At 35.5% G+C, this 22,553-nt stretch overlaps 1 protein-coding gene across 3 annotated transcripts in view; it reads left to right on the forward strand.

The window, feature by feature from the left end:
* Positions 1-22,553, forward strand: part of C2CD5 (C2 calcium dependent domain containing 5) — an 87,820-nt gene that overhangs the window by 59,406 nt on the left and 5,861 nt on the right. Inside the window, exons 15-25 of one of the 3 annotated variants that reach the window (XM_068970932.1) lie at positions 2,039-2,225; positions 4,015-4,179; positions 6,009-6,149; positions 8,717-8,780; positions 9,171-9,232; positions 9,455-9,553; positions 10,183-10,272; positions 10,758-10,845; positions 11,610-11,696; positions 20,647-20,697; positions 21,590-21,691. In XM_068970932.1, coding sequence (XP_068827033.1) covers positions 2,039-2,225; positions 4,015-4,179; positions 6,009-6,149; positions 8,717-8,780; positions 9,171-9,232; positions 9,455-9,553; positions 10,183-10,272; positions 10,758-10,845; positions 11,610-11,696; positions 20,647-20,697; positions 21,590-21,691 — 1,136 coding nt within the window. The remainder of the gene's footprint in view (positions 1-2,038; positions 2,226-4,014; positions 4,180-6,008; positions 6,150-8,716; positions 8,781-9,170; positions 9,233-9,454; positions 9,554-10,182; positions 10,273-10,757; positions 10,846-11,609; positions 11,697-20,646; positions 20,698-21,589; positions 21,692-22,553) is intronic. The other 2 variants (XM_068970934.1, XM_068970935.1) reach the window with 2 other exon arrangements.

A 22,553-nucleotide genomic window follows, 5' to 3' on the forward strand; every position in this document is an offset into this window, starting at 1 on the left:
TTGGACATCTTGAATTTATAGAATGGTATCTTTCATGTGTTTTAAAAAATTTTAGGTTAGTTCTGTGATTCATCTGTTCTCTTGTCTTGATATTCCAATTAAAGTATGTGAGACTTTCTGACCGCCTCTTCTATGTCTATTACTTTTTTATCTATATTTTTAATCTTTTTATTTCTTATGTTATATTTTGGATATTTTCTTATCTTTCAGTTCTTTAGTTTTGTCTTCAGCTATCTTTAATATGCTCTTATGCCTAATAATTGGGTTTAAAATTTTTGATTTTTTATTTCCAGAAGTTGTATTTTATTCTTTTTCAAATCTGATACCACTTACTATAGTCTGTGTTTAATTCTGTAACTGATGATTTTAATATCTAAAACATTTTTTTTCTGTTGTTTCTGCTGGTTATTGTTCATTGTGTTTTACTTGCTTTGGCAAATATTGTAAAAAGTCCTGTGTGCCCTTTGCCCAGCTTCCCCGATTGGTGACATCTTACACAGCTGTAGTAGGGTATCAGCTAGGATAATGACACTGTTATAATGGTTTTAACTATGCTCCAGACCTGAATCAGTTTTACATTTTTAATACTTGCATTCATTTAAGTATTTGTGTGTGTGTATATATGTCTATGCAGTATTATCCAACAAATAGATTGTGTAAACCACCATCATAGTCAAGATACACAGTTGTTCACCACCACAAAAGAACTTCCTTATGCTACCCACTTATATTTATACCCTGTATTGCCCCTTGCCCTGGTCCTGTGATGCTTTTAGGAAGATTTTTGAAAGTACATAGTTTATCCAGTTTTATTTTTTTTTCTTCTTCTTATTTTAAGTAATCTTCTTCAACAGTTCTGAGAGTATGCCCCTTAGACCAGTAGCATCACCATCCTGGGGGAATGCATGGAAATGCAAATTGAGGCTCTGTGCCAGAACTGTTGACTCGGAAACCCTAGGGATGGAGCCCAGCAATTGTTTTTTAACAAGCCCTCCAGGTGGTTCTGATGCAAGCCTGCATTTGAAAACTGCTGGCCTGAGCAGCCTGGCTTACCAGTTTGGGGATCTTCTCTTCATCTTTTCAGTCAACTTTTTAGTCCAAGCTTTTGTTGTCTGTCACCTAAGTAGCTCTTGTTCACCATTCCCACATCACTTCTCTTTGCACCGTTCTCTGTGTAGCAGTATAAATGATGTCCTAAAATATACATTAGATCATGTTATTTCTTAAAATCTATCTGGCGTTCCCATTGCTGGTAGAATAAAATCAGACTCTTCACCATGACCAATCCTGACATAGTCATGCCCATGCTTAACTGCATCCTCCTCTGTGCTGCCCTCACCCTTGCTCACTTCACTGGAGCTACAGTGGTCTCCTTTTGGTTCTTGTAATATGCCAACTTCATTCCATCATTGTCTTTCTCCAGCAGTCCCAATTCCGTCTTGTCTTTAAGATCCTGGCTCAGATGTTATCTCTGCTCTGAGGCCTTCTGTCCAGGTATTCTTTCTTCACCTGGTTTATTTTCTGCACACACCTGATTCTTAAGCGTTGTCTGCAGTTGCTTTGTTTCTTTGCCTTTTTTTATTACTCCTCCCCTGGAATACGGTCAAGAGCAGGGTCTCGGTGTTTTATTCATTGCTCACCACCTAGAACAGTGCCTGGCACATGGTAGATACTCAAGTTTTATATTCTTTTAATGAGTAAATTAACTTTTTTTTCTCTATTGTCCACCCATTATATGATCATGTGGCGTTATGAAACCTAAGATTTAAAACTATATTCTCTGATGATTTTGATTATTATTTGTTTCATTTCTAGAGATTTTGAGATTTTTTTCCTTTTGTTTATCAAAATGGGACTTTTAGCAAAAGTGTGTACGGTGAAAAAATGGCAGAAAGGATTATTGATAAAACATAATAAGCCCATCTGAAGCAAGTAAATGTTTTTCATCAAGCACATTTTTAGGAAGTTTTAAAAATTGGATATTGCTTAAGATGGTATCAGGAACACTGTCCACTGACTACATTATTTTCCTTAATAGATTGTGTCGCTTAAAAAAGAAGGCACAGGCAGAAGCAAATGCCACAGCCATCAGTAATCTCTTGCCATTTATGGAATATGAAGTGCATACTCAGCTAATGAATAAACTAAAACTCAAAGCAATGAATGCTTTATTTGGACTGAGAATTCAGATCACAGTGGGCGAAAATATGTTGATGGGCTTAGCGGTAAGTTTCAAGATGTTTTGTTTTTGTTTTGTGATTCATGTAGTTGTAGATTCTGTTTTATGTGATTCAAAGAGTCTTTTAAGAAGACTTAGCTAAAAAATGGGCATTAAGACTTCTAAAGGCTAGGGGAAAAGAAATCCAGTGATAGACTTTCAGATACTTTTATATTTCTTTATGAAATTATTATTTGAAATTAAATTAATAAACTATTATATAAATTTATATTTATGTTATTATTCTATTTTTGTATTAAGATTAAAATTCTTACAGTCACATTTCTAAGAATTACCATGTAGACCTTATTTTGTAAGTTGGCCACCATTGTCTGGACTTTATTATTGTTTATGCAATGCTAGCATAGGGTTTTTCCTTCTCAGCATTGTTAACATTCCTGCCTCAAATACTGCCTTTTCTGATTCTTACTGATCTTTTCTTCTTGATCACTAGGGACACTCATTGTAACTGTTGGAGACTTTTTTAGTCTGTACACCTGAATCTCAAGGTCCCAAGAGTAGCTTTCATAATAGGTAATCTCAGATGAGTGTCTCCTGGGTATGTGGCACTGCACTTCTCTGGAAGGAATGGACATTATCTTAACTTTACAAGAGAAGACAGATGCCATAATAGATTGAGACTTGTCCAAAGTGATATGGTTGCACATACCAGAACTCAGTTTCAAATGCAGAGTTTGTGTTCTCAGCCATGCTGGGTTGTTGCCTTATTAGTGAATACAGTTAAGAAAGTGTTAAGAGATGGTGCTCTAAGGCGTCATATGGTGTGGAGGGCATTCTAAGTTGGAGCATCGGAGACTGAGTTGTGGGTCCAGTCATGGACATGCGAACAAACCAGGAGAAACAGCTTCTGGGGACCAGACTTTATAGAACACCACACGCTTTCCAGGATGGACTTTAACAAAATTGGCAGTCACTTAAAAATTTTAGTAACAACAACTCTTACAATTTATGCAACTATCCAGAGTTAAAAGAATTGTCTTCTCTTTTCTCCATTCTACTCCTTTGATGTGAACAATTTGCTGTGTGTACTTTTATACATTTTTTTCCTTTCTTTCCTTACAGAAACATATTTAAACATAAAGCACATATGTGTGTGTGTTTTATCTTGTTTTGTATTTCCCCTAATATAGGGTTTTCAGTACTAATGACATACAGTACTGTTACAAAGTCAGAATTTTATTTAATTAAATATTTAAAATAAATCTGTATCAGGTCTTCTTTCTTGGTGATTATGAAGTTAGGATGATATAGTGGAAAGCTCTTGGTTTTAAGAGTTTGAAACACATTCACATCTCTTCTCCACATTTATTGATGTGATCTTGAGTAAGCTTCCTATCCTTTCTGAACTTCAGTTTCTTCACTTGCTTTGCATAGGCTTCCTTTTTACTTTTGCCACTTTAAAGATAAACTTTACTCATTCATTAAATACTTACTTATTACAATTTTCAATCGTATTTTCCTGAGCTATTTTTTTCTGTGCACATTATTTTTTACAGTCATGAGGAAAAATTTTAAAGTCCAGTTGTGTATGCAGAGGCAAGGAAATTGTCCTTTCACTACTGTGTCTGACCTACCCAAGGTTCTCACTGGAAGTAACCAACCCCTGTGCTACCAGTTCTGTTTTTCTATGTTCTTTTACATATGTCCTGTGCAAACACTGGTGCTAATTATCTTTTTCCTACACAGGACAAGGACCATATTTCTAAATATGAATACCGAAGGACTGTTATGATTTAGATATTTTTTTCTCATTATTCCCCCATTATTTTTATCAGTCGGCCACCGGTGTGTATTTAGCAGCTTTACCAACGCCTGGTGGTATTCAGATTGCTGGAAAGACTCCTAATGATGGCTCATACGAGCAGCACATATCTCATATGCAGAAGAAGATAAATGACACGATTGCCAAGAATAAAGAGTTGTATGAAATCAATCCTCCGGTAAGTGAAATAAATCTCCATTGTGAATACATAAGTTATTGTTTACATGTTAGTGTATTTCTAGGTTCTTTTAAGGATTTTTTTTCTACACTGTCTAAATTTGCTGTCCCTATTACTCATTCTTTCTCCTTCCTTTACATCCATGCTCAAATGTCTTATTTTTCAGGGAAGCCAACTCTGAACACCCTATTTAAAAAATGGTAACTCTCCCATCAGTTTTTGGTACTTTGCATCTCCCTTCAGTGTTTTATTGTTTTCCGTTTCTCTTATTTCTGTGTGTCTTTATGTGTGAAGTATGTTTCTGTGTATTGCTTGATGCTCCTGGGCTTCCCTGATAGTTCAGTTGGTAAAGAATTTGCCTGCAATGCAGGAGACCCTGGTTTAAATCAGGAAGATCTGCTGCAGAAGGGCTAGGCTGTCTCCAGTACTCTTGGGCTTCCCTGGTGGCTCAGCTGGTAAAGAATCCGCCTGCAATGTGGGAGACCTGGGTTCGATCCCTGGGTTGGGAAGATCCCCTGGAGAAGGGAAAGCTACCCATTCCAGTATTCTGGCCTAGAGAATTCCAAGGATTGTATAGTTCATGGGGTCACAAAGAGCTGGACATGACTGGGTGACTTTCACTTACTTGCCTTGATGCTCCCAGTAGAATGAAGCTGCGTCAAGGCTATATCCCTAATGGTTTGACCAGTTCCACCTAGTAGTAGCCTCCTGACAGATAAGTCCTTGTTGAGTAACCAAATAAGTGGATTAAATTTTTCTTCATTTAGTATAAAGAAAGATTGCTTATCTATGGCAAAAATACTAAAAAATGCAGGGTCTTTTCTTTCTCATTTTGTAGTCACTGTAACAGGGACCCTGTCAGATTTATGTAGGGCAGATTAATGTGGAAAGCGAATAAGGTAAGGATGTGAAGGTGCTGCAGATTAGCTGAGTTTGGAAATGGTGCGGTGGCAGTCTTATGTAAGGTGTGCACTAGCAGAGAACATTGAAAACAGTTTGGAAAGACCTTTTTAAAAATAATTTCCTTGGTCTTTTTTTTTTTAAGATAGCTCTGTTATACCAACAGCAAGCTTTGTCTTTTACATTGGTGTCCTGTACATTGTGTACATCCCACTTTCTGTTGATATCCTTGTGGCCAGCAGCTATTTAGAACCTCTAGTTAGCTGCGATCTTTGGTTATAAAATAGGTGAAAATTTATAAATCCATATAAGATTGCACCATACATTTACCTTAAAGAGATCATTGTAACTGTCAAGATTTATTTAGCTTAATAAGTTGGTCATAGATACGTATGTCATATACCACATTTTACTATTTGGGGCTTTGAAAAATTAACACTGCATAAGATATAAAAAATTAGAATGTTATTTGGGTACATAATCTTTAATTCTTTATGAGTTATTTAGGACTTTCAAATGTCGAGTGGAAAACACTGTGAGCTGGAAAACCCGCCAGTTCCCTACCAGTTGTAGTGTCCTGTTTGTACACTAGATGTCAGTGTTGCCTTGCTGTGTCTGTGATAGTTTCTGGATTATTGTATCAAGGTGGTGGTGGTGGTTTAGTCCCTAAATTGTGTCTGACTAAAAGAGACAGCCATGTAGTCTATAAAAGTTTAATTATTCCTAAAGATTATGATTAAATATAGACTATGAATACATTTTACACATCCCCCCCTGTAATTTTCTATTAATATGAAAATTCAAAACCAGACTGAAGCATACAAATATCAAATCATTGTATTGAACACCTGAAACTGCTATGTTACATGTCAACTGAAGCTCCCTTAAACAGAAAAAGATACGATATAAAGCAATTATATTTCTTTTAGGAGATATCTGAAGAGATTATAGGATCCCCCATTCCAGAACCTAGACAACGCTCAAGACTTTTGAGATCTCAGTCAGAAAGCTCTGATGAAGTTACAGAATTGGACCTTTCACATGGGAAAAAAGATGCCTTTGTTTTGGAGGTATTATTGCACTGAAATGATTTCTAAAATTTTTGGACTATAAGAGATGTATTTTTACAATCAGATCCTAAATCGGTGTGATTTTTAAAATCATTACAACTTACAACTGTTATAAATGTCAAAAGAATGTTTTCTTACAGAAATTACAACAAATTTGAAGATATAAAGACTTGGTAGTATATCTTTTGTTTAATACCAGATGACTGATAAAATAATGTAGATGGTTTGAGAAGAAGAAATGTTGGGGTTGAAATAAAAATATTAAACTTTTAGAGCTATTTTTGTAAATTTGAATTAATTTAAATAAGGTTCTATTCCTTCACTTACTATAGTCCTTACCTACTTTATAGGTTGTAATGTTACTATAACATTTTTACATGTAAACATAATAATATAAGCACTTAGTGTTTTCTTGCTGAGTTCAGAATATGTAATCGAACTTTCATTGTAAAAATACATTCAGAACTGACTTCCCTGAAGAATAAATGTGACGTGAAAGGTTTATGGAACCTTTGCTTTCACAGATCTGCTTCCCAGGCACTCCCCTGTAGAATGCTTAGCTTTAAAAGGGTTAATGATCTTTCTTTGATCCTGAAGGAAAGGAAAATAAATGAGGATACTGAGAAATGTTTCCTGGTAAGGTGACAGATCCAAAATCACTGCAGATAGTGACTACAGCCATGAAATTAAAAGATGCTTACTTCTTGGAAGAAAAGTTATGACCAACCTAGATAGCATATTGAAAAGCAGAGACATGACTTTGCCAACAAAGGTCCGTCTAGTCAAGGCTATGGTTTTTCCTGTGGTCATGTATGGATGTGAGAGTTGGACTGTGAAGAGAGCTGAGCGCCGAAGAATTGATGCTTTTGAACTGTGGTGTTGGAGAAGACTCTTGGGAGTCCCTTGGACTGCAAGGAGATCCAACCAGTCCATTCTAAAGGAGATCAGCCCTGGGATTTCTTTGGGGGGAATGATGCTAAAGCTGAAACTCCAGTACTTTGGCCACCTCATGCGAAGAGTTGACTCATTTTAAAAGAATCTGATGCTGGGAGGGATTGGGGGCAGGAGGAGAAGGGGACGACGGAGGATGAGATGGCTGGATGGCATCACGAACTCGATGGACATGAGTCTAAGTGAACTCTGGGAGTTGGTGATGGACAGGGAGGCCTGTTGTGCTGCGATTCATGGGGTTGCAAAGAGTCTGACACGACCGAGCAACTGAACTGAACTGAAGGTGACAGTTGAGAGAAAAAATCCAACGTCTGCATCTCAGTAAAGCAGGAAGGTGATAGTAGAATTGAACTGGGTTGGGATTGGAGGCTTGAAGAGTCTCGAACAGTGCCTGTGAATGATTAGGATGTCAGCTGTAAAAGATGCTCAAGGCTTAACTGAGATAAGAGTGTTACCTTGTAGAAAATTCAAACTATATGACTTTGTACGCTTTTCTCATAATTTATACAGTCTGAGAATGGAAAAAAAGAAGCGTAGGTCAGTGAAAGATTAAGAAGTAACAAGCTCCAGGGTTCTGTTTAGAGCAGTGCTACTCAGTGTCCTGTGAAATGGCATTGGCACCAGCTGGGAGTTTGTAAGAAATTCAGACCCTGGGGCCCCTACTTCAGACCTCATACATAAATATTTCAGTGTGGGGCCCAGGAATCTGTTTCACAAACCCTCCAGATGATTCTTAGCATTTCTTAAACCTTTATTTAGAGCATTTTTTTTTAGAACTTCATTTTTTATTTAATTTATTTTAATTTATTTTTTTTTTGTGAGTGCAAATTTTAAATTGTGTATGGGATTCTAGCTAATGGGAGAATGGAAGTGCTTCAAGTGTGGACAAAAGGGCAAGGTGTAGATTCAGTAAAAGGGACAGAGAGACACACGGGTTGTGCTTGGAGAGTGCTTGAGATCTTGGTGTGAAATGTTTTGGGGAATACCACAGTTGAGGTATGGCTGTGACTGTGGGTAACTGAAGCAAAGTGTAATTGAAAGTGATTCTTGACATTTCAAGGGTATGAGATAGGACTTAGACCCCCAAGGTACAGATAAATGTATGTATATGTCCAGTTGGATATGTTCACTATTTATAATTCACAATAGAATATTGAGATGTAAGAAAAATGGAATTTGTACTTATTCTTTTAAGATATACTTTTAAATTTATTCCTATGTAATTCTGTTTTAAAGTAGTTCCATATTTAGCCAAAAGATTTTTTAAAGTTTCACTTTATTAGTTTAAACAGAGGTAGTGATTGTTTATGTTATCTTTATAAATCTTTTGAAACATGCCCTCAAAAAGACTTGAGAAAAGGCTTGAATTTTTTAACCCAGTATACTTTGTAATGTAAGATATTTCATTTAGAAGTATTTATAATTATTATTGCAGTAAAGTTTATAGATTATAGAAAAATTTTTTCAAGTTTTATGCTTTAACTTAGGGGAAAATGGCACCACTTTTCCTTGATGCTGTATGTTTTCTATTTAATAAATAATAAAAATAATCTTAAAAATTTGAAATAACTACATATTTATTATTTATGTGATAGGTTTAATCTTTTCATTTTCAGATTGATGACACAGATGCTATGGAAGATGTACATTCTCTCCTCACTGATGTCCCACCTCCTTCAGGTAAATAGAGAAAAATTACCTGAGAGGAGACTAGTTTTGCATATCAGTATTTCAGTTCATAATGATTATAGCACTAACTCTAAAGGCTCTATCAGTGTTACATTCTGTCATGTTCTTTGCTGCCCCAAGATAGAAAACACAGTGTTTAAAAATATTTACATTAGAACTTAGGTGAACTGCTTTTTAATCCTTTTATGTTTATCATTAACCCCCCAAAACCATGCTGATACATTAACGTGGTCTAAAGTTTCCCAGAGGTATAGAGTTTTAGAAAAAAAGAATGAGTAGATTTTACAGTTAGGATTTCATGTAATAATTGAAATGTTATCCTTTAACAACAAGAATAAATGAAATAATATCATAAGTTTTAACTATAATTTATTTTGACAGGCTTTTATAGTTGTAATACAGAAATCATGCCTGGTATAAATAATTGGACATCTGAAATACAGGTAAACCTTTTATTCTTAATTTTAAGCAAATATAGCATGTGTGATTTTGGCAAGTTTCTTCTTAACATGTGTCTTCTTTTTGCCTCCTTATTGCAATTAAATCTTATCTTTTTAGAAAATAATTATTATAGTAGTAGTATGGTAGTTGTTTATTTTATTTTCTGTTACAGTATATAGTTAATAATAATGAAATGACATGCCATTATATCTTCCCATATTTAGATGTTTACATCAGTAAGAGTAATCCGATTAAGCAGCCTTAACCTGACTAATCAAGCCCTTAATAAGAACTTTAATGATCTCTGTGAAAACTTGCTTAAGGTAGGAACCTTCTGACTAACTATACTTTAGTTAAAATGCCTAAGGATCATGAGATTTAAAAAGAAAAGTGCTTATATTGTCTGGAATACCTTGCACAGTGGTAGGGGAAGTTATTTTTGTTTATTTGTCAATCTTAACTTGCCACCAAGTAAAATGCCAAAGTTGTCCTCTCCATCCTAATATGCCACAGTATAAAAGGTATATATTTTGAGTTATTTCATAGCTTTAAACTGCATAAAAATTTATATTTATAAATTTTAAAAACTCTTCTTTCTTATGTTTTTATGACTTAGAAATATGACTAAATCTTACTATCTGCTTAGATATTAAAACTGTATTCATTTTTTAATGTTTTAAAATCTCCATTTTTTATTTTTTCAATTAATTTAATTGGAAGATAATTACTTTACAATATCATGATGGTTTTTGCTTTATATCAACATGAATCAGCCATGGGTATACATGTGTTCCCCCGCCCCTCAACTGTATTCTTAATGAAAGAATAGACAAAACATAAATGTTTCAATCTTTTGAATTTTATTTGCCACAGTAAAATATGCATTAAAAATCATTTTTTATGGATTTTTAAATTAAAAGAAGTGATATTACTAATATTTTCTTTTGTGTAGAGCCTGTATTTTAAACTCCGGTCTATGATCCCCTGCTGCCTCTGTCATGTCAATTTTACAGTCTCCCTCCCTGAAGATGAATTAATTCAGGTAATTAAAGTTTAGTCTGTTATTAAAAAAAGATTTCTTTGATCTGTTTTAATATTATACATTTGCTGTAATTGAGAAGTATGAGCTGCTTTATTTCAAAATATTTTTAAACATGTTAGTATGAGTCAGACCTTGTCTGTCCGTTTTACTTTTGTGAACTGTAGTTATCTAAAGGTGGAATCACATGTATGTTCCAGCGTAACACCTACTGGGAGTTCTGCCTCAGTGTGACTTTTGCAGTCCCCATCCTTTAGAGAAGGTTCTTGAGCTTTTTCTGGAATACTTAGGTTTAGGTGTACATGTTGGGCTTAGTTGTAGTCTGAATATCTGAGTTTATGTGCAGTTCTGGTTAAGGATCTTAACCAGTAAAAGTAAAGGCAAATTAGCCAGTTTGTATAAGTTGTTCCATGGTAGTGAGAAAGATTTGTGAGGAGATGACTTTGGGAATGCTTGCTTCGCTCATCATATTGTTTCTGTGATTCTAGGTTACAGTCACAGCAGTTGCAATAACTTTTGACAAAAATCAGGCTTTACAGACTACAAAAACACATGCTGAGAAGTTATTGCAAAGAGGTAAACCTGTGGTAGATGGGAGCATGGTTCAGTGAAAAAATACATTTGTCTGTTTAATATTTCAGTGAAAAAATATAGAGGATAGGTAACTAACTAAATGATATGTTTTTTGGTAAGATACTGTTACTTTTCCTGTTTTCTCTATCAGGATAACTGTATGGATAAGCATATGACTGGCTTTTTTTTGTTTCACACATGGATCTGTGGTTCACTGCTGTTTATGCAGGAAATGTGGCTTTTTTTTACATTTAGATTGTATCATTAATTCTGCAGCAATTTAGAGGCTCTGAAAAAAAGAAACTTTCTGAAGTTTAATGACTTGCTGGCTAAATAAATATCTAAAATATTTTAAGTTGAATATATTACATCTGTATAGTATTGATTAAATGTCAGATTGAGAGATGTGTTAAATGATGATGTGTTCAGATATTTATCAAAGAAAATAGACAGTAACTGGTTTAAGTATTACAGAACTGGTATATTATCAATACAAAAATAGGATAGTGATAATTATTAGTGAGTGCTTATTCTTTGCAAGGCATTGTGCTAAGAGGTTTATATTATCATCTTTTCTAAATCTCATCAGTCCCTCCTGGAAAGATAGCAACCACTCTCAGTGTCTGCAGGTGAAGGTAGAAAGCAAGGAGAAAATAACCAGAATAAATTGAGTTGGGGGAAAATACATATATTATCCCAGATTCTTAATTTTTAAAAAATTAATGAGATCATTATATAGTAATTTATATTTTTTCTTGCTTCTCTAGCCTCTACAGATAATGAAGAACTTCTGCAGTTTCCCCTGGAACTCTGTTCAGATTCACTTCCTTCTCATCCTTTTCCACCAGCTAAAGGTTGGTTAAGCAAGAGAAATGCAAGCACAAATACTAGTTTCTAGATACTTTTACTTGCTTCTTGATTGTAGGTGATCTTAACTTAATTTTGAAATGGAGATTTGGTCTTCATTCCCTCATTGTATGTTTCTTCATGTTCATAAAGGGGAGAGAGTACCGTTGCTTTCATTTTAATTTCTCTAGTAATCTCATCATAACTTATTAAGGTAATTTTTCATATGATATTCTGTTCTAATACCTCAAATATATTAAAAGTTTTATTTTCAGAGATTTGGATTTCCCAAAGTTAACTGTTCACGTATGTTATCCATGATATTTTTATCTGGTGAATTTTTTCTAGCAACATTCTAACCTCTTGCAGAAACTTTTAGATTTTCTTAGCCAATGAATTACTTATTTTCTTCAGAAGCCATGTGAAGAGAGGTTTTGGGCAAGAATTAGTACAAGTGAGAAAGGGATGAGCTTTCTGTCTTTCAGGTGTCTTATATTTGAGGAACATATTTTCAAATGCAAAATGATTATCCCTTAATTCTGTAGCATTAGGTCTACCTACATCTGTACAATCTTTGGAGAAAAGTGGGAGGTAGTTTTTTCCATTTCTCTTGTGATTTCAATGTAATTCTTATAAAAATTTCAGAATTACTGTACCTTACCTTAGAGCAGTTTATACACAATAAATGTGTGTGTTTTTTCCTCAATTTTTTATTCTGAGAAATGGTGCATTCATTAAAATCAAATGGCCTTTCTAATGTTTACATTTTATAATGCATATGGTTTCTACTTGTCAGTTACTTTATCTGATACCAAGTTAGTTATAATATATAATAGCTTTAAATTCACATTGTGTATATATCAGTAGAGTCTTTGCTAAATCAGTTCAGAGTCTATGAAGATAAACAGATCTTGACTCATATTTTGGAGCTGAAAAAGTTAAGCTACTTTCAGATTTGGAACTTTCTAACATGGTTACCATGTGGTTCTTTTTCCTTTTTGTCCAAATAAAATTCTCATTCAGAATTTCATAGTGAATTTCCTTAAAAAAAATAAAAAGGGATAAATCCAAAGATAATCTGAGTTCAGATTTATAACTTAAATATAGCTTTTAGAACAAAAAGCAGAACAATCTAGAATCTTTCTTGAACTGACTAGATAGAAACTTACATTTAACATAGGGTTAGTTTCAAGCTACTTTTAGTTTTCACTTAGTTTATCCTTACCCAAAAGTGGTGAGGAGGGGGCAACTAAAACCAATAATCCAATCAGCAATAAGGTTTGATTAGTTGCTAATCTATAAAAATATTTATTTGTGGAGTTGAGGTCCCTGGCAACTCTGTTTTACCATGTTGTTAATAGCTACTGAATTCTGCAGAAGATTAAATTTAAACTCTGTAAATTAACTATGTTTATATTGATAACTTACAGTTTTGATAATAGCTTTCAAAATGTTTTCAAAGGTAATTAAAACTAATGCTTTTTGTAGTAATTAGTATATTTTGCACAAATGATACTCTGAACTGAAAAGCAAAGAAGAATTTGAGTAGAATAAGTTATATCTAAACAATGCCTACAATATTTGCAGTTTATTTTAAGGAGCATGGGAAAGGGCCATACAATGGACTCACAAAGCAAGAGACCTGGCCTTTTTCTCAGTTCTGCTCCTGATGATATCAAATGTGAGAACTGGGGCCAGGTGATCTGCAGCTAGGCCACTGACGTCTCAGTTCTTCATTTGTAAAATGTGAAAAGATGAAGATTCTCTCCTGCCTTTAAAATTCTCGGATTTTTTTGAGTTTCTTTGGTGTATGGTTCTTCAATTATTACTAAAAACATAAAAGCTAAATTATGCCTGAGGTCACACTGAGCTTCTTTGAGTTCATTTTCCAAATAGCCTCAAATCAGTTAAACCAATGATTTTTAAACTCTGTCCCTCCAAACCATAGAATTTCTTCAGAGGTGTCTTGTGGCCTTCCAAGAAGCAAGGTATCAGGGGTAGTGCTGGCTCACCTACCTCTGAACTAGAGCAGCTTTGATTCATTGTGCTTTCTGTGTTGACTTTCTATGTGATTTTGTTAGAAGGAAGGGTTTCCAAAAGTTTGAAAATCACTGAATCAGATCCTGCTGCCTTTATCATCATCGTCGTCACCGTTTGTCAGCTTCATAATAATATCACATCTAATACTTATATATACACATATAAAACTTTTAATACTAAGTACTTAACTGTAAAACCTATGTGCCTTTCTTTGAGTGTTATATTTTAAAATCATCAGTGAACGCTAAAAAGTTTATCTGTGCATTTTTTTTTAAGTCATGTATATTGTGGTTTATGTTGCATGCTTACTTCTTATCTTTGCTTCCTGACGTCTCTCCAGGAGAACATGTGGTCTGCTATATACATTAGAAAAAGTTATTTCAAAATATTTTAGAAAATTTGAGGATAGAATGGCTTTTGAAAGGTAGGAAACGTAATAATAGAGTGTTATATTATGAATGTAGTAGCTGAATATTTTAACATGAAGGCAGGGTTTGAATAGAGAATAAAAATATCTGGGAACAGTTAAGCTTAGCGGTTTAGAGGAAATAGGTGGGACAAAGAAAGGCAAGGGTGGGGAATAAATGTTAAAAAAAAAAACTTTCTTCGACCAGAGGCTTAAAAATTGATGACTGATATGATAAGTAAAATAAATACATAGTTTTCATAGTTAAATCAGTTAGCTAAGCTGACTGAGATTTATCTTTTTTAATTCTGAAGACTTTGAATACTTATTTATTTTCCATGTTCTCATCACAGATGGGATGATTTATGAAAATTTTTATTTCTTTTTAGTTGACAGAGTAGTGTCAAGAGCTGTGCACAGTATGTTTATTAATACTTCCATCTTTTCACTTGTAGATAAACCTTTACTTATCTTTTTGTGTTACTGAAAATGAGTGACTCTTTGAAGAGAAGATGTTTCAATTACATGTATTCTAATTGACTGTGTAGAGTAAACCCGGGCCTGAGTTGTCCATCCGTGTTCAGTTTTTTTTTTCCCTTCCATCTTTTGTTATACTTGGTTTTGTTTCTCAAGGTAAACAAAACAGTTTTGATGTATGTCTCAAATTATGGTTGATTTGGTGTTACCTTGCTAGTTATCTTGATTTTTCTGATTTGAAATATCAAAAAGTGCTGAGCCTAAGTAATTTCTTAAAGAACATTATCAAGTGAAGGTCATCAAAATTCTTAGAATACTGTGAGGAACAAAGTTGATGTGGCATCACCATAAATTACTTTTTTTTCATATGAACCTGTGTTATAAGAAAAAAAGATAACAATAGCAAATTTTTTATGGCACTTTCATAATATTTTTCTTCTTCATTAATATCTATATGTCAGTTTTTTCAATATGTCACTTCACTCTGAAATGGTTTTAAGAGAATTTAAAAATCATATATATTTTATGAAGTGAAAGTGAAAAAAGATTGAGCAAATATAGTAAAAATAGAGAATCTGAGTAAATGTAATCTGGGTAAAAGATGTGTATAATTTTTTTATATAAAAGATTAGCATATTGCTTTAGTAGATACATATTTAAAGGTCTGAACCTTGGGATATTAGATACCATATTGGGGGACTTTAAGAACTTATGTTAGACAAATGTGTGTGATTCATATACCACCATATAGATAGATAGATAAATAGATATCAAATACTTTATAAATCTAATCTCTATTAGAATAATGGTTTTCATTAAAATTCTGAGAATTTAAGGCTATAAAAGGGTTTAATTAAGTCACTTTTAGTGTTTGTATACTGTTGGGTGAAACTGTATAGAGGAAACATTTTTTTATTACTCCCCACCCCCGCCATGCTTGTTTGTGCTGTCACTTGGCTTTATGCTGGGGTGGTATCCTCATGTCCAGTTGCATTAACTAGAGGCTGGGAGGAGTTCTCTTTTCACTGAGCAGTTGCTGGCTAATGTGACAAACATAGGTCACATTCTGGATTTAAGTAAAAAAGAAAACTTACACCCCTGAATGCATTGTACTCCATAATTAGGTATCCACATTGGAACCTTTTTCCTTTATTTTTACAGTAGGCTATTGGAGTTTACCTTTTTGTTAAACCAAATTTGATTTTTAAATATAGCTTAATTTTTTAAACTTAAATGACTTGCTTTAAATTATTGTAAACTAGTTATTAGAAATATAAATCTATGAGAATTACAGAACTTAGCTTTTAGTTTTTCCTGCCAAGTAATGGTTCTGAATTCTTACAAGTATATATAATTCTTTATATTAGCTAAAATTTTTTTTATATTAACAGTTCATTGCATGTCTGTTTTTCCTCTCTATTTTTTAAGATATATTTTGTCACTGTGACCAAATGGTGGGCTTCCCTGGTAGCTCAGCAAGTAAAAGAATCTACTTGCAATGCAGGAGACCCCAGTTTGATTCCTGGCTCAGAAAGATCCCCTGGAGAAGGGATAGGCTACCCACTCCAGTATTCTTGGGTGTCCCTGGTGGCTTAGGTGGTAAAGAATCTGCCTGCCATGCGGGAAATCTGGGTTTGATCCTTGAATCGGGAAGAGCCCCTGGAGGAGGGCATGGCACCCCACTCCAGAATTCTTGCCTGGAGAAGCCCCATGGACAGAGGAGCCTGGTGGGCTGCAGAGTTGGATGTGACTGAGACATTAAGCACACGTGACCAAGTGGTAGCAGCTGTTAAAAATGCTGCCTTTCCCTTGCTATTGGTGGCCACAGCAATCAGTATGGCATCCTGAAAGGGGAACAATACTGAGGGGAAACAGAATGAACAGGAACTCTCTAAAGAGTGGAAAATGTGAAAACTGCACCTAAGAAGTGTGAAGGAAGCAAAGAGTTGATGAAGAGGTAGAGATAAGGAATCTTAGCTTCTTCAAGGCAGCTCGAGGGCAGTAAAAACCAGTCAGGGAACGAGGGAGTGGAAAGCAGAGAAAGTGGAATTGGGCTACTGACCAAAAACCAGGATTATTTGGGGAAAAAAGATAACAAAGGATGGTAGTGAGAGGAGTGAATGATGGGGACTGAAGAAGAAAAACAAGTGGGTTAGGATATTATACACTTTTAATTGGAAGTTTTAATGATTCAGTAGGGCAACTAATTGTCTTTTGTCATATATTATATATTATCTGTGTATTGAATTTTTTTCCCCTAGTGAAATATCCAGATCAAAACAACTTATATTTTTCTCCATGCCTTAATACTTTTTAACTGTAATATGTCAGTTTCATTATCAGACCACCAATATTTGAAGACCATTAGGGTCCAGGTATATACTGAATGTTTACATACATCATTTGTCTCACTCGGTCATTAAGCCAGATACTGATCAGTGCATTATAGACTGATGGAAATGCCTAAAGGAACATAAAACCAAATTTTGATCATCATAGTTTAAAACTGAGCATGTTTAAATAGGAAAATAAAGCATTATGATTTAGAGACTCCAGATTGCACATAGTTTTATTTGCCGGAGAATCTTTTCAGAGTTTGCAGGAATTTTTTCAGTTTTAATAACTTTCTTAGGGTGACAGGAAAAGAATGTCTCAAAGACTTTTTTAATTATTCAGAGCAAAGATGATCCATCAATTTTAATGATAGAAAGTCCAAAGAGTAGTTAGTGTAAGACTTTATCATGGCTCGCACATCCCTTTGTCATTGGTATGACGGATTGTTTAGGAGAATGGAGGCGTCTCAAACTTTAGAAGCACTGGCAGGTGTATAATTGAAGGAGGAAGAATTCTTGCTAGATTTTCTTTCTGTTTTTCATCTGTATGCTCATTTCCACTAAACCACTTTCATCTAGATTAATCCCCCTCCCCACTCTGCTAAGGCCTGTTAAGTCACTAGAGTATACTAAGAAAACAGTTCTATATGTTCTGTTTGCCTTGTTAACTTTCCAGCATTGTTTTTTTTTTGAGGGATTATCACTATCACTTAGTAGATTTTTGAACAGCAAAATTGTATTCAGTGGGCAAGGAAATGGTAAGAGAACTGGGTTGCTGTGTGGCTTGATTTAAACTCTCTTTGCAGCTTCAGTGGGGACCTGACATATGAAGCGTTTGTCTCAAAGTCTTCCACAGAGATGTACAAATGGCCAGAACTGAGCATTGGCTCCCCAGCAAAGCCTCAAGGACATTTAAAAAGATTTCTACCTCTGAATATGAAATCTGTTGCCTTTTTTTAGTACTGGCTTAGAGATTGCATGGGGCTTTCCCGGTGGTTCAGCAGTAGAGAATCTGCCTGCAGTGCAGGGAACAGGAGATAGATGCAGGTTCGACCCCTTGGTGGGGAAGATCCCCTGAGGAGGAAATGGCAACCTACTGCAGTTTTCTTGCCTTAGAGAATCCTGTGGACAGAGGAGCCTGGTGGGCTACAGTTCATGGGGTCACAAAGAGTCAGACACAATTGAGCATGTATACACTAGAGATTGCAGAGGGCTTCCCCAGTAACTCAGACGGTAAAGCATCCGCCTGCAACGCAGGAGACCTGAGTTTGATCCCTGGGTCGGGAAGATCCCCTGGAGAAGGAAATGGCAATCCATTTCCAGTATCCTTGCCTAGAAAATCCCATGGACAGAAGAGCCTGGTAGGCTGTACAGTCCATGGAGTCACAAAGAGTCAGACACTACTGAGCAACTAACACACACAGAACCGGAATTTCTGCTTTGTCAGTGAGCCAGACAGCTAATGTCTATGCTACCTTCTCTTTTGAAAAAGGCTGTTACCTGGGAAGCCAAACTGTAATTAGAAGGGGCAGAGAGCCTGAGGTCAGTAGATGTTTGAGGTGTTCAGACCAGTCCAAAGTGCTGAAGTCCACAGGACTAGCTTCTCTTGGGCCTTTTCTCTGGTAGAAAAAATGGGCATCCAGGCAAACATGGCAGAAGGTGAACCTGCTCTCCTTCAGTGAGGTCAGAAGTCTCCCAACTCATTCTTTCCGTCTACGTCTCCAATTTAAGAACTGTGTTCTTTTCAGATTTTAATTCAGACACATTCACATTTGAGGGCTGGGAATAAATATTTTTCCTCTCTTGTTTCTCCTCCACCTTTTGTAAAATTTGGGGGAAAGTAGTAAGTGTACATAATAAAAAATTCAAATCCTACAAAAAGACCACATTGTCTAAAATAAAGCTCCCTTCTCCCTTCATTTTCCTTCCCAAGAGGCAAGTGCTCTTAATAGCTATATTGTCTCTCTTTGCAAAGATGTTCTATTTCTCCTTTTTAAAAAAAAACAAAAAAACCACAGATATTCTACAGATCATTGTATACCTTTACTTTTTAACACGACATATTTGAAGATGGGAGCAGATAGCGTCTACATGTATAAGCTCTCTTTGTGGACATTTCATATGCAGTTGCTACCAGGGAGTTCCATACTGCCAAGATAATATGAAGGTATAGAGGATAATTTTAGTCATTTTCTTGTTTTCTTTTAGCTTCCCCTCCCTTCTTCCCATCCCCACATGATAAAACTAGGGTCTGTAATGCTGACTGTATTTTCTGTGTCTGTACTCAGTGAGGCTGTGCTGCCCAGGACCTCTGGGAGTCCTGGAACTCCCCTGGGATATGTGAGCCTGGGGATGGGCCACTTACTTTCCCAGCTTGTGCACTGGATCAGCTGTTGCTAGAAATTGAGTGTCAGTTCTGTTTAGTCTTCCTGCTGTAGGTCCTGTCTCCTCCTGGGTTTCCAGTACCCCTCAGGATTCCGAATCAGGAGGACACTGACTTGTGTCAGGGCACACCCAGTGTAATCCCCTCACAAGTCTTTTTGTGAACTTCTCCTCATGATCCCTTTTATTGACAGCTGTGTATCGTAAGAGGAATATTGATCACTGTACTCTCTCCAGGTTTAGCTTGTGGTCACTAGCCTTAGGAAAAAAGAAGTGGAGTGGGGACGGGAGATATGTCATTGCCCCCCAGTTGGCAGAAACATTCTGTAGAAATCTGATTTTTGAAAATTACAACTTTTACAAATTTAAGAATATTACCCCCCATCACCATATGACACAGAGACAAAAATATTATATATTTACTTATTTACTTAGTTTATAATTTAAAAAAAAATGGCTGACCAAATTATTCTTAGTGTTTTTATGAGTTATTTCCATCTTGGCAACACTATATCCTCAGTTATGAGATTCTTAGAAATAGAAATTCAAATATGCTAGTGTGGGTAGAGCCTGAAAATTAGAAATAGATGATGAAGATTTTTTTTTAATGTAGTGCTGTTTGAATTTGTACAGTTCCTTAAATATCTGATAAAAATATAAACTTTCAGGAAGAATTCAAGATGTTGCTTTTGTGAGCTTACTAGAAAGGAGGTTATAGTTTGGGATTCCTAGTTATTTCTGTGAAAAGTAGTCACCTTTTAGTTCCATAAAGTCATGATAGTTTCAGAGGAAGCTGTTGAAAGGGAAAGCTTTGAATGAGGGGGTTGGTGGTGAGGTGGGTGGGGCGGGGCTAATGTATGGTGTGTGTTTATCTATGAGACACAGGTCACTGATTTGTCTGTAGCTCTTAATCTTACTGGTTTTCCCCCCCACACACATTTACCTTCCCGTTTCATTTCAGATTTTCTTCCCAGTACATTGACCCTTTTCTCTGTTCAGATTTCCCACATTCTGCTTCCCTCCCACTAACATTTGTTACTGTGTGTGGATATTTTCTAACATGTAGAGTTTCTGGAACTTTTTTTGTGTTATAATAACAAGTAATCTTTCTTGGCATGGTGTTTATTAACCGAGCTAGTTTTCATATATCAATAGAAACTGCCATTTTAAACCTAGGTACTTCTATTTGGTTTGCTTTTATAATGAGGCCATAAAAATTTTCTCCTATTCATCTGGTTTTTAGAGAGTATTAACCAAGAGCAAAGAGATACTGGCTTGTACTTAGCATCCAAGCTAATGTTGTTCATATTGTCTTACTAGAACACCTGGAGAGTGCAAGTTCTAACTCAGGTATACCAGCTGCACAGAGAGGTGAGTTTGTCTAATTAAGCAAATAGTCACCAAAGGTGTGAAATTCTAGCGTGGTGGTGCATAAGCATACAGACATTGAAGAAATGCACTGGACAATGGAATAGACACCAAAATGTGGCCTTATTGTAGTTAGATTGTGTAATTCAAATATTATTTACGCCGTCTAGCATTTTAATAGTGTCCCAGTTTCTAAAGATAAGACTTTAGCTTTTAATACTATTTTTTAGCTCAACAGAAGTAAAAGATACTCTTTTGAAAAGAACTTGTTGGGCTCACACTTGATCCTCACTCCATGTTAATAGAAGCTTTGTTGCCAAAATCAGATGTGGAAATAGGATATTGATAAAAATGACCCTTTGGCTTCCTTGTTACTACTGGTAGAAAGAAGATATTTTGCAAAAGATAAGTTAACTAGTGATTTTTTTTTTCATGTATCCTTTAACATTTGATTCTCATTTATTTATTTATTCATTTTTTTTTAAATTTCAGAGCAAAAATAGGTCAAGGAATTATTCACTAAGTTCTGATTGTAAATTAAAGTCCTAAGTATAAACAGCTAAAAGAGTGTAAAATAAAAACAAGGGAAAGGAAGTTAGTTAAAACGCAGCACGTGACCCTTTCCTTGATCTTGGTAGACCTGCTTCTGTTCCCCCCAAGAGACCACACAGCTCTGACATCACCAGAGATGCTCAGCCAACCGACAAGTTGGTTTTGGACAAATCAGTGTCTAAAGCTTGATTCTTTACTATCTCTCTCACCTGACTTGAAAAGGACCACCTTTCCCCCTAAGTTACAGTTAAATTACATCATCGAGAGGAGTGTTGTGACGAGTAAGAGACGTCATCCATATTTTTTCTTTGTTTTTTCTTTTGTTTTCTGTCTGTGTTTTCAGCAACGTCAGTTGATTACAGTTCCTTTGCAGACAGATGCAGCAGCTGGATAGAGCTCATTAAACTGAAAGCTCAGACCATAAGGCGCGGATCAATTAAGACAAGTAGGCGGATGTTTCTACCACGTTGTGAATTTGAGAAGCATATCCTTGATTTCCCAGTGGTGAAGGCTGGCCCTGACTACTCAGTAATAACATTGCCAATCAATCATGTGTTGGAGTGTGAAAGCTGCAGATGCTAACGGTCATTTAGCAAAAGCTTTTGAAGGGCCTTTAGATGTTTAAATTGCAGCTGCAGGGTTGTGTTTTTAGGATTTAATTTTGGTGAAGGTATTCTTAGACGTATATAAATAGCTATTAGGTCACATAGTGGAAGGAAATTAATGAGCTTTTATTGAAGAGACTCTTTCAGGGCCCAAGGTCCTCGGTGGTCTATGGTATCCGTCAGATGACTAAGAGTAATGTCTAGAGTGAGAACAGAAGGAATCTCCAGAGAGAAAGTGGCCAGCTCTTATCTCACTGCTAGACTCAGCAGCAGGACTAAGATTTTTTTTTTTTTAAATCTATACTCCATGTGTTTTGGTAGACTTTGAGGTAAATGTATTTGAGGGAAAGAGTTGACATTAAAGGGAAGGAACTGTATTTAGGGGGAAGCTCACAGGCTATGGAATCAACCAGGTCTGGTTTTGAATCCTAAAAGTGCCATTTTAATACCTGTGTGACCTTGGCAAGTTATTTAAGTTTTGTGAGCCTCAGTTACCTCATGTATTAAATGGGGATGATAACACCTATGTCGCTGCGTTGTGAAAATTATAGACACACACACACGTGTGTGTGTGTGTTTGGTTCATGGTAGTTATTTGATAAGCAGTAGGTATTTGTTATTTTATGAACAATTAACTTTTAGACAGCCAAGGTCATTTGTTAAATTTTTTAAATTACAACTTTGATTGAGAAGATTTGGAAA

This window comes from Capricornis sumatraensis, chromosome 4 (assembly GCF_032405125.1).
Source record: "Capricornis sumatraensis isolate serow.1 chromosome 4, serow.2, whole genome shotgun sequence".
Taxonomy (NCBI): domain Eukaryota; kingdom Metazoa; phylum Chordata; class Mammalia; order Artiodactyla; family Bovidae; genus Capricornis; species Capricornis sumatraensis.